A 12,446-nucleotide genomic window follows, 5' to 3' on the forward strand; every position below is an offset into this window, starting at 1 on the left:
TAAGGGGAAAGACACTCATTTGGATAGCTTGTTCCGATGTGTATGCTGAAGAATTGGTCACATTACTGACTATGTCACAAGGTTTGCCCATAGAAGTAAAGTTTATTTCATTGCCAACCGCATCAGGAATGAGATTGGCTGCAAATAACAGAAAATCATACTAGAGTTGTGTAGACAAAGATGGGTTTATTTCATGCAACAAGAATTCCAGGATAGATGTTCACAACTGGTTTGGTGGCTCCATAGACTTTCAAGTTCCCAGGACTGTCCCTTGGGCTCCACCATCTGTGTGCAGGCCCTCATCAGGTTGCAGAATGGCCACTGCATCTCCGGGCACTGCATTCCCATTCCAGATAGGAAGATGTGGAAAGGACCAGTGCCTTTATCAGGAAAGCAAAAGTGTTCCCAGAAACTCACCTTGCTTTTTGTTGGCCCAAACTGTCATGTGGCTACTCGTAGCTGCAAGGGAGTCTGATGAAGCAGGAATTTTTAGCAAGGTGATTTAAGTCCTTGCAGTTTGATTGGTAAGAAAGAAAGAGAAATAGATATTGGGTAGGCAATTAGCAGTGTCTGCTACAACAGTGTAACCTGATTGTATGACCCTGATTTTCCTGGGCGAATGTTGGAATTGGGCATCTTTGGAAATCAATGCTTGGTGGCCTGAAAGAGCTGGTACAGCTTGAAGGGATGTCTAACTTGGAAGGAGGGAAGAACTGGGGCTGGGGGTATCAATGTAGAGGGATACAACCCCATGAGCCAAGTGCTACCTATGTATGCCATTAAGCCTCAGACTGAAGCCCTGAGAGCATCATTCCTAGAAACTCTGAATCTACATTTTGATTGGGAATGTCCTGTGGGAAAACCATGGGGGCACATCTCTTTGGGAATGAAAGGATGGGTCTGGGTTGCCACCTTTTCGCAAAGTGACCTTTTATGCACGACATGCCATCTATAGAGATCTTCCAGGTTCAGATGGCTGCATTAGCTATGCCAGTCCACCAAGGACAGACCCTTCACCTTCACCCCACACTGACTAGGCAATCAAGAGCTTTCCACTCACCAGGGTTCTTCATCTCTCCCCCTTCAGAAAATCCAGCAGCTGTCAGAGGGCTCCATGTTTGGCCACGGTCTGAAGCACCTGTTCCACAGCCGCCGTCGGTCTCGGGAAAGGGAGCACCAGACGTCTCAGGATTCCCAGCAGCAGCAGCAGCAGCAGCAGGGTATGTCCGACCATGACTCCCCAGATGAGAAGGAACGCTCTCCGGAGATGCACCGCGTCTCCTACGCCATGTCCCTGCACGATCTGCCTGCCCGGCCCACTGCCTTCAACCGTGTGCTGCAGCAGATCCGGTCCCGGCCCTCCATCAAGCGGGGCGCCAGCCTGCACAGCAGCAGTGGGGGCGGCAGCAGCGGGAGCAGCAGCCGGCGCACCAAGAGTAGCTCCCTGGAGCCCCAGCGTGGCAGCCCTCACCTGCTGCGGAAGGCCCCCCAGGACAGCAGCCTGGCCGCCATCCTGCACCAGCACCAGTGCCGTCCCCGCTCTTCCTCCACCACCGACACTGCTCTGCTGCTGGCCGATGGTAGCAACGTGTACCTCCTGGCTGAGGAGGCCGAAGGCATCGGGGACAAGGTGAGGTGGGCCTTCTGGGGCAGGGGGAGACTCAAAGGCAAGGGCCATCTGCTGAGGGGCCTTGAGATCTGGGGAGCTGAACCGGGGGCCCTGCCTGGCAGATCCTGACACCCTGCCGCCTGCATAGTTATCTGCCTTGGTTAAAGGAGTCAGATATGACTAGGCCAAAAACAAGAGATGATCCCCAGGATGGCTAATTTTTGTTTCCTCAGGGTTTTTTCAAAATTGTGTTTTGTTCATACTGGTATTAATGTTGACTTGTTTTCCTTAAATGGGCTATCAAGAAGCAATATGTATAGTAGTTTAAAGCATAGACTGGAAGCAACCCTGGTTCTGCCACTTACTCAGTTAACCTCTTTATGCTTGTGTCACCAGTGGAAAATGAGGATAATAATAGTACAGTTGTAGGACTAAATGAGTTAATATATATAACATACTTGGAATAGAGCCTGGAGTAGTATCATCTTTACTATTGGCACCAACCAAAGAAGATAGGGAATCCGTGAAGGGTGATTTGGGAAGGAGAAAAGCTAGTTTGGCACTTCATGAATTTATATATTCGTTCTTTTATTCATGTAACAAGTATCTATTGAATCCTTATTTTGTGCTACAAGAATGAACAAGCCAGTGTTGCTGTCCTTGTGGAGCTCACTCTAGAAGGGGGACAAGTGGGTGAATGAACAGAGAGATGGGAGCTGCTGTGGGAGCTTCAAGGGAGAGGGGACTTGAGGAGAGAGCAAGGAGCTGGCAAAGACCTGTTTGAGGAAACCATTGAGCTGAATCTTAAATAATTTAGCCAGGCAAGAACTGGGAGAGGGGAAGGGGGAAGGGAGGGCATAGGACGTACAAAAGCACACAAGCTGGTGCTGGGGGCTACTGGGGGTTCATTATGGCCAGAGCATCTAGCACTTTTGGGGATTGACAGGTAGGCAGAGGCCACATCACAAAAGGCTTTGCCATGTTGAGTCTGGGAATAGTGTGAAGCTATCAGGGGGTGCCAGGCAGGAAACTGGCAGGACGAGGTCCCTCTAGGTCTCAATATAAAGAGTAGATTGGGGCAGGCACGTGACTCACACCTGTAATCCCAGAACTTTGGGAGGCCGCGGTGGGCGGATCACTTGAGGTCAGGAGTTCAAGATCACTATGGCCAACATGGTGAAACCCCGTCTCTACTAAAAGTACAAAAATTAACCAGGCATGGTTAATTTTACAGGTGGGCGACTGTAATCCCAGCTACTCGGGAGGCTGAGGCAGGAGAATTGCTTGGACCTGAGAGGCGGAGGTTGCAGCGAGCCAAGATCAAGCCACTGCACTCCAGCCTGGGCGACAGAGCAAGACTCAGTCTCAAAAAAATAAATAAATAAAGAGAAATAAAAGAAATGGGGGAATTCTCTAGTTGAGGAATCACAGGAGAAGGAGCGTGTTTTGAGGGGAAGGTGATGAGTTCAGTTTTGGACCTGTTGAGTTGCAAGTGCCTTTGGGAGCTGTCCAGCTAGGGAGGACCAGCTGGTAATTGGGTCTGTGGGGTAGAGTCCTGAGCCGGGGCCAGTGCTCTGGGAGCTGGCACTGAGGTTGAAATCATGGGTATGGGTGAGGTCTTCAAAGGAGGATGTGTCGAATGAGAAGGAGGCCGTGGACAGATCTAACTGACATATAAGTGACAGGCCAAGCACCAGGAGCCTGAGAGAGAGCAGTCAGATGGATAGAAGTAAACTTGCAGCATAACAAAAGAAAAATGAGCTTGAAGGAGGAGGAAGTAATTAGAGTGAAATGCATAGAAGGGGCAGGTCACATCTGGGTTTGGAAATGTGCACAGGCAGTAGCAAGCAGTGGCTGTCATTGGGAACCATGACCTGAAGCCAGCTTCTGTGGATTAAGGAGAGGGTGGAAGTGGAGGCAGGTGTGTAGCTTGGCTGGGAAGAAGGAGGGCATCAGGTGGAGGCAGTCTGGTTTTGTTGGTTTTTTCGAGTCAGGAAGCACCTGAGCCCACCTCCATGTTGACTGGAGAGGGCCCTATTAGGGAGAGACCGAAGATAGCAGTGAGGAAGGGGAATTCTCACTGGGGTGAGGTCAGTGAGTAGGTGAAAGGGTGTGAGATCCAGATGTCAGCATGGTCCTTGGTCACAAAGAGTCACCTCTGGGAGGCAGAAATGAATTCTTACTTTGTTTTTATTTTCTTTGGGGGAAGAAACCAAAAGTGCAACTGTTTATTGTGAATAGTAGGGGTGGTGGGAAGGGCTGGCTTGAGAAGGGCTGTAAAGTTTTGGCTTGGGGCAGAGCAAGGCTCTGAGCAGGAACTCACGGGTGACCTGTCTGGTGTTGTAGAGGCTCGTAATTTGTGCTGGCAGCACCCTAGTGGTTGCACATTGTTTTCTCTGTAGTGGTCCTAGCCAGAGGGTAGGAACAGAGCTGAACGATTATCTGGCTAATCCAGGGTTGGGGGTTGCTGGGAGGGCATGTAAGGGTGACAGAGGAGTTGGGGGTTTGGATCAGAAAATGCTTGAAATCTTGGCTAGCAGAGAAGGAGGTGGGGATAGGAGAAGGCTGATGAATGTGGAGAAAAGGAGATGGGGGTACTGAGGGAGTGAGGGAGCAGGTATGTTAAGAATAAAGAGGAGTGAGAGATAGGAGAGGGCATTGGTGTTTACGATTTGGGGGATGGGATAGGGAAGACAAAGGTCCGAGTATACTCATAGAGCATGGCAAACAAGGAATGAATGGAAAGATAATTTGCAGTGGCAAGAGCTGAGAGGCTAGGTTGTGGGATGGGCTGTCCACAACATGGAGATGCCCCCTAGGACAGTGGTCAGGAAGGAGGGCAGCTGGTAGCTTTGATGACTGGAGGGTGGGGGAGAAGAGTGCAATGGCAGGGACCTCAAAGGAGGCCGGGCTAAAGCAACACTGAGTACAGTAGAATGCTGGTCCCATCTCCAGAGGGCACAAAATGAGGGAGGAAGAGGAAGAAAAAATCACTGCGATTAATGCGGGCTCCAGGGCAAGCGGAGCTGCAGTAAGAGCCTGCAGGGGCCCAAGTGCATGACTGTGGGCAGGAGGCAGCTTGTTTGTTGTGGAAGGAGGAGTCTGGAAGGTCCAGTGGGAGGGCAGATGAAAGAGAAGACAGCTCAAGTGGAAGTGAGAGAAGGAGACATGATGGAGGACCAAACAATTCTACATTTGGGGCATGTGAGGCCCTGTGGGTTTTCCAGCGTCAAAGTTCCAAGGGAAACTCTGATATAAAGTTGTTTTTACCTTAGATGATCACCAGAGCAGATCCATCTCCACTTATAGTTTTAAATTGTCCTCTCATCAACACAGACTGTTTCTCAGGTTCTTGTGCGTGTTGACATTTGAAAATGTTTGGATGTTCATTCATTCAACAAGCATTTGTGTATACGCTGTGTGCCCGGCACTGTATAGCAGCTCGGGTTTGGTTTTGTACTTTTCCAACGTAGAAAGTGCTTTTGTAGACATTGTTTCATGAATTCATTAAAGCAATCCTGTGAGACAGCTAAGCCAGGTGACGATATCCCAATTTTTTTTTTTTTTTTTTTTTGAGACAGAGTCTTGCTTTGTCACCCATCTCTGCTCACTGCAACCTCCGCCTCCTGGGTTCAAGTGATTCTCCTGCCTCAGCCTCCTGAGTAGCTGGAATTATAGACGCCCACCACCTCGCCTGCCTAATTTTTGTATTTTTAGTAGAGATGGGGTTTCACCATGTTGGCCAGGCTGGTCTTAAACTCCTGACCTCAGGTGATCCGGCTTTCCTCAGCCTCCCAAAGTGCTGTGAACTGGGTGTGAGCAGGGCATCTGGTTCAGAAGCTGTCCAACTACTCTGGGGGTGGGGCAGAGTAGCTGGATTCTGGATTGGTTTCAAAGATCAAGCCACAAAGGTTTCTGATGATTCTATGTGGCATGACAGAAAGAGAAGTCAAATGTGGTTCACAGATTTGCGGCCTGGCAGCCAGAAAGAAGAAATGGCCAATAACTGAGTCAAGGAAGATGGCAAATGGAATGAGTACCTGGCAAGGGGTGTGAGGTGGGGAGGCAGAAATCAGAGCTACGTTTGGGGTACCTTCAGTTTGAAGTGGCTATTAAACGTCCACGTGGAAATGCCAAATAAGCAGTCAGCTGTACGAGTCTGGAGTTCTGGGGAGAGATCCAAGCTAGAGGCATAAATTTGGGAGTTGTCAGCATATAGATAGTATTTAAAATGATGGGACTGAACCATTTGCAAGCCTAGCCTCCAGTGGGGAGAAGTCTGTTCTCAGAGTGAGGAGCTCTGCACACGTTGGCTAAAAGGGTGGCGTGGCTTTGTGAAATTGAGAGCTGGAGGAGCCCAGCAGAATGAACCAGGTTGTTCAGCCCTTAATGAGCAGACACTCTGCGTGTAGAGGCAGCCAGGCCCACCTCTCATGGGTGAGTCAATGAATACATTTTAAAAATCAAATTAGAAAAATCCTGTCAAGCAGGAGTCTCCGGTATGCAGCTATTTTATGAGGAGGGAAACCGTGAACCTTGCTGTCTTTGGTTGCTTAGGACTCCCATGAAGACCTCCTGAGCAGGGGGAAGATGTTGGGGTGGGCAGTGGGCACTGACAGAAGCTGGTGAAAGACTGGATGTTTGCAGGGGCCTGGGGGAAGTGGGACCTGGGGGAAGCATTAGCTGGGGAGCTTCTCTGTGGGGCTCTGCCATGTGGCTCACCATGCCTGAGATACCCAGATGGGAGGGAGGAACTCTTTTTTTGCTGCTTATGGAAGACGAGACCCAGAGACTTTGGGTGACCTGATGAGGGGACAGTTCTCTGGGTTCAGGGTGATAATGGGGGAAATGGTTGTTCCTGTGACTATTTTATATCCTTCTTTAGAACCCTCAGCTTTGTTAGGTGTGTGACCTGGTTGATCTTTATAACATACCTGTGAAGTTGGCAGAGCAGGTGTTATCTCCATTTTACAGATGAATAGACTAAGGCCTAGGGGAATCAATAGACTGCTTGTCTATGGCACCCAGCTAGGTCTTGGCAGGGAGACAAGGGATCCTAGTCTGTACCCGAGACTCATCTGAGAGGTGACATCACTGAACCCAGCTGGGGACCATTTTATGCAAAGTCTATGGAGAGCAGGTTTGCCTCAGCCCGAGGGGGATGATTTTATCTCTTGGTTGCTGTTTCCCCTTGAGTTACCTAGATTTCCTGACCTGGAGCTATCCTTCCAGGAATGGGCGTGGCCCTGGGGATCGTGAGGAGAGAAAGGCGCTTCCCTGTCACAGAGGAAAAGGGTCTTCCAGCCATCAGTAAACCCTGCTCTGTCAGCTGACTCCCCCACACCCAGAGGCCCTGGGCTGGTGTGAGAAGCAGTAGCAGTTCTGCCCGGATCTCTGGGCATGAATAGGAGGTATTCTTCTCTCCCTAGTAAACACAGCCCCACATGCTCTCTGCAAGATCCCTGGCGGTTACTAGCATCTATTTTTAATTCATAAGCCTCCCCCTCTCCGCACACCCCCTGCCATTGTTTAGAACTCACCAGCTGGCTTTCGGACCAGAGCAGCCCTGTTGGGGTTGAGTTACCGAAACACCCTAGAGGCAGCTAAAGTTCCTCAGCTGTCCTGGAGAGGCTCACCCCAGCCCCACCCCAAGAAAGTAGGGGACCTCAAGCCCCAAGGGGAGCAGGGTGTGATGGGGGACAGATAGGGGCTCACGGTCCAGGGAAGCAGCTCAGCCTTGGTGATGGTAATTTGGATGTTGGTTGTTCCTGCTAGATCCACTTAGTTGTCTTTGAGGTTGTGCCTTCAATGACTTCCCTGTTTAAAAACAAAAACAAAACATTGTTGGCTGGGTGCGTGGCTCCTGCCTGTAATCCTAGCACTTTGGGAGGCCGAGATGAGTGGATCACTTGAGCCCAGGAATTTGAGACCAGCCTGGGCAACATAGTCAGACCCCATCTCTACAAAAAGAATTTAAAAATTAGCCGGACGTGGTAGCATGCACCTGTAGTCCCAGCTGCTTGGGAGGCTGAGGTGGAAGGATCACTTGAGCCCGCGAGGTTGAAGCTGCAGTCAGGCACGACTGTACCACTGCACTCCAGCCTGGGTGACAGATTGAGACCCTATCTCCATTTTTAAAAATCGTCATCTCAGCCTCGCCATTCTGCTTTCTAGTATGTATGTGACACAGAAAAGTAACGGCTGTCTCTGTCTTAGATTTGTAAAGTGGGGAAAAAAATGTCATCAATTGTGGGTGCACTTGGGCATTGGCAGGTGATTAGAGAGTGCAGGTTTTCCATCCGTGTGTTGCCTTAACCTCTGGGAGGCACATGCCCTGGAGACTAGAGAGGGAACTACTGGTTAGACATCCAGTGGAGGTAGAGTTGAGCCATCTGGCTCCTCACAAAACAGATGAGGTCCCCACCCTCTTCTCCCTCTTCTTCTTCTTCTTTTTTTTTCTTTTTTTTTTTTCTTTTTTTTTTAACAGCAGTTCCTGGAAAATGTAGTGTCAGAGGGTTGTATTCCCCTTCTGTCATCTCTCCCAGGCCTGGTGAGGCATCAGTCCCCTCTCGCCTTGTTCAGAACCTCTCCCCAGCTGACCCCTGGGCTTGTGCATGGAGTGTCAGGAAGGGGATGCAGCGCAGGAGTGCTGGGTTTACAGCCAGCCAGCCCCTGACTGTGTCCGGCTCACCCCTTCCCCTCCTGCAGTGTGGCTGAGAAGCAGCATGGGGCAGAGCTGGGAGGGCTTCTGGACAGCTTCAGGAGACTGTGGAGGTGCTGGGGACAGGACTTTATGACAGGCCCCGCTTTGAGAGCAGGCAGGAAGGAAGAGAGGGCCAAGATCTCCCCACTCATGCTGCAGGTGAAGTGAGGAGGGTGGAGAGATGACAATGTCCTGACTGGATGCTTCCCTGTGGCCTCATGGAGGTGTTATCTCCAGGCTCCAGACGGGGAAACCAGTGGAGTTCAGCCCGTCACCTAAGCCAGAGCAGACTCTGAATGCCCTATGCTCTCCGCCCACTCCCACACCAGATTTATCCAACAAGATTTCTTCTCTGCCCCAGCATAAATAAGCACCCCTGTTTACTCTGAAGGATGGTGAGTGAGGGCCCCCCCCAACCCCTGGCTCTTGCCAAGAAGATAGATCTTGGCAGCTGCCCAGGGGCCTTGGTTTGTTTATGTCTGGGAGTCTGCTGGTTCAGAGGTGGGTGGGGCGGGCTCTGCTGAGAGAGGTTTCCAAACATGACCGCTCAGCCAGCTGGCCATGCAGGCGCCCGATGTATCTGAACTTGTAGGCCAGGTTGCATGGGAGGCTGAAGGGGCCCAGACGGGCCACACTCTGCATGTTCACACGAATGCATCCACTTTCTGAGTCACACCACCATGCAGGTACATGCGCCAGCCTCTGCTGGCCTGCCCTCCCTCACACCCAGGAGTGGTGGAGGGCAACTGCCTCCTCTCTTCCCCTCGCCCATCCCATCTCATCTCTTCTGCCCTTCTTTCTTCCTCTCTGCATGGAAAGGTCCTTTGGGCAGAGGGAGAGCCAGAGGCAGCCAGACCAGCAGTCTCAGAGGAGCCTTTCAAGGCCGTGCCTGTGCTGCCAGTGGCTTGCCAGGCCAAGGCAGGGCAGCTGTGTGATTTGCCATGAATTGCTGCTCCCTGTCTCAGTGACTCAAAGCCCCTATTCCCCAGAGGCCTTGGGGTCCCAGCACAGCTGTATATCCTCTTGTGCCTGGAGATCCGAGAAGTTTCTTCCTTTAGTCTGATTTGAATTCCTCATGTTGAGGTGAAGCCCCTTGCCTTGTAGGGGTCCTGTCCAATTAGGAGAGGGGCCCAAAGTGAGGACTCTGTGTCTGACCAAAGGCTCTGACACCAGACATCATAAGCTGCAGCATCCTCTTGACTTTTCAGACAGAATCAGACAGCAAGTAACTGGCCTCCAGAATTAGCCTTTATGCATCTTTTCCCCACTAACACCCACTGACTTTCTTTCTAGATTGAAAATATCGGCCGGGCGCGGTGGCTCATGCCTGTAATCCCAGCACTTTGGGAGGCCAAGGCGGGCGTATCACCTGAGGTCAGGTGTTCGAGACCACCCTGGCCAACATGTGGAAACCCCGTCTCTACTAAAAATACAAAAATTAGCCAGGTGTGGTGATGGGCATCTGTAATCCAAGCTACTCAGGAGGCTGAGGCAGGAGAATTGCTTGAACCCGGAAGGTAGAGATTGCAGTGAGCCCAGATCGCGCCATTACACTCCAGATTGGGCAACAAGAGCGAAACTCAGTCTCAGAAAAAGAAAAGAAAAAAAAGAAAATATCCAGTATTCTCCAGACTAGCTCTGGCATCTGGGAGTACAGAAATTGCCAGGATACAGGGGGCAAAATTAGATAACTTCCAAGTTACCTAGCCAAGATGTGAGGTCATGCCTTGTTGACGCCTTTGTCCCCAAGCTCAGGTGAAAACTTGGTGAGAAATAAGCTGTCTGTCTGCAGACACAGGTGGGAGAGGCCAGCCAGGTATCTGCCTGGGCTCTCCAAGGCTGCCCAAGGGGAAGGTGTGCTCACGGTTCAGCGGTCAGACCCCTATGCCAGAGCTGGTAGCAGTCAGCAAGAGTAGCTGTCATCGAGTTCCAGACGGTGAGGAGCCGGCGCTTCTGATGTGGGCTGGGTCATGGGAGTTGGCTCAGGTCTCCCCGGCTACCCAGCACATTCTTCCTGGATCTGCCACATCCCTGAGATGAGAAACGTGACCCCAGTCCCCTCTGGTGCCAGATGAGGCAATGGAAATACAGTATCATTAACCTGATCCCTGCTTCTGCCTGTCCTTTTCATAGGCACATTTTAGGCTTTCTCTTTATACACCACAGAGCAGAGGGCTCTGAAATAGAAGCAAAAATGAATGTACACACCCCATTGCATTTCTTCTAGGCTCCTAGGGAATCAGAAGCTCCCCTGAGCTGCAGTAGGGAGTTGGGGGAAGTGAGTGTCATTTCTGGGGACAGTAGCCTTTTCCTACCTCTCTTCTCGGTCCAGGGACAGGCTCTTGGACCCCTAGCCCATTTCCCAAATCTTCCAGATGCCAACCTAGAGGCCTCCTGCCTCCTGCTGCTTTTGTCCTCTTCGATCCCCCTCCAGATCTGATTCTGGGAGTTCTCACTCTTCCTTTCCCTTTCCTCTTCCTTACAGTTCTCCAGATACCCCACCACTGGGACCCTAGAGCTGGGCTAGTGTCCATAGCTAGTGAATAATTCAGCAGGCTCAGCAGGAGCTAAATCAGACCCAAGGTGATACTGTGACCAGGAGGCCTCCTCTGGGCAGCTGGAAAGACGAATCCTGCCCTGGAAAGACAAGTGCTCTGTAACATTAACTTCATTATATAAGGTTTCTTCATTGCCTGAGAAGGTAGTTTCAGATCCAAATATAATCTGGGCCCCATGCCTGTCCACTGACTTCTCAGGGCCTCAATGGCTTATGGGCATGCCCCCCAAGAGGTGCCACTCCTGTCCTTTTGAAAGCCTTCCAGGCATCAACAGTCAGCTGAACAGCAAGCTACAGTTTGCAGAATGCGTTCACACACATTTCTCATTTAGTCACATCAGCTCATGGTATGCTCTGAGCCCTTGAGTCAGCAGGAGCACACTAGAATTCAGTGTTTCAATCCTCTGCTTTTAGAAAGGAATGATTCCAAATTATTCCTGGCAAGCAGGATGGGGTCGAGGGTGCTCTGCTTCCTAAAAGTTGCCCAAAAAGGAAATGTGGCTTCCTCTCCGGGTCACTTTCTCTCGGGCCTGTTGCCAGTAAAGCCTCCTCCAGGGCAAGTGACTGTAAAGGCAAGAAATCATCCGTCTTTCCTACCTGCCTGGTACAGATTTTGATTTGCCTAAAAGTGACCTAGGTAAGTGGTTCTGTTCACTGCCCAACATCTGGGCTCATGTCTGTGAGAAGGACCACCTAAACAGGAGTGTCTGGCATTAGACGGGCAGAGGACCAGCAGGAGAGATGGCATGCTCCCTCTCTGGAAGCAGCTGAAAGGGGCCCTGGTGTGTGCATGTGGGTGCTGCCCTGCATCTTCCTCCACTCTGACCTGATCTGTCTGCTTTCCCAGCTCACACAGCTGTGCCTATCCAGGTACTCCTAGGAAGCCTGCCCACCTTGGTTGCTGCCGTTCACGCTGAAGAATATTATCCTTCCTCTCGCATTTCCCTGGGGGTTAGCAGAGCTCTTTGGTCATGTGTGTTTCTAAGAAGATGCACCTTCTGGCTGGGCTGAAAGTGAATACTTGGGGAGAGAACCTCTGAATAATGACCACTTTGCAAACCTCCATTTCCAAGCAGGCTTGGTGAGCATAAAAGAAGCTGCCAGCCTTTCAAAGAAGAATCCTCACTGGGAGATTTTCACCGCACATTTGGGGCCTGAGGTTTTTTAAGGCCTCACCTTGTATTCTAAGCTACTAAATGTAGCTGCTTTTCTGCGTGGTTCTTTGCTCCTAAAGCCTATGACTTCTCCAGTTTCCCACCCTTCAAAATGTGTGGTTTGTGATTTTTTTTTTTTTAAGAGAAAGAAAAGTAGGCCAGGTGCAGTGGCTCATGCCTGTAATCCCAGTGATTTGGGAGGCCAAGGCAGGAGGATCACTTGAGGACAGAAGTTCGAGGCCAGCCTGGGCAACATAGTGAGACCTTGTCTCTCTTAAAAAATAATAATAATAATAAAATAACTAGCTGAGTGTGGTGACATGCACATGTAGTCCCAGCTACTTGGGAAGCTGAGGCAGAGGATCGCTTGAGCCCCCAGAGTTTGAGGCTGCAGTGAACCATGATCACACCACTGCACTCCAG

The 12,446-nt window shown here is 50.7% G+C and overlaps 1 protein-coding gene across 5 annotated transcripts in view; it reads left to right on the plus strand.

Moving 5' to 3' along the window:
• Window positions 1–12,446, plus strand: part of TMCC2 (transmembrane and coiled-coil domain family 2) — a 44,070-nt gene that overhangs the window by 12,130 nt on the left and 19,494 nt on the right. For 3 of the 5 annotated variants that reach the window (NM_001266303.1, XM_077948146.1, XM_015118391.3), the window contains 1 exon segment: window positions 1,088–1,630. In NM_001266303.1, coding sequence (NP_001253232.1) covers window positions 1,088–1,630 — 543 coding nt within the window. 5 annotated transcript variants of the gene reach the window in all.

The sequence above is a fragment of the Macaca mulatta genome, chromosome 1 (assembly GCF_049350105.2).
Source record: "Macaca mulatta isolate MMU2019108-1 chromosome 1, T2T-MMU8v2.0, whole genome shotgun sequence".
Classification (NCBI taxonomy): Eukaryota; Metazoa; Chordata; class Mammalia; order Primates; family Cercopithecidae; genus Macaca; species Macaca mulatta.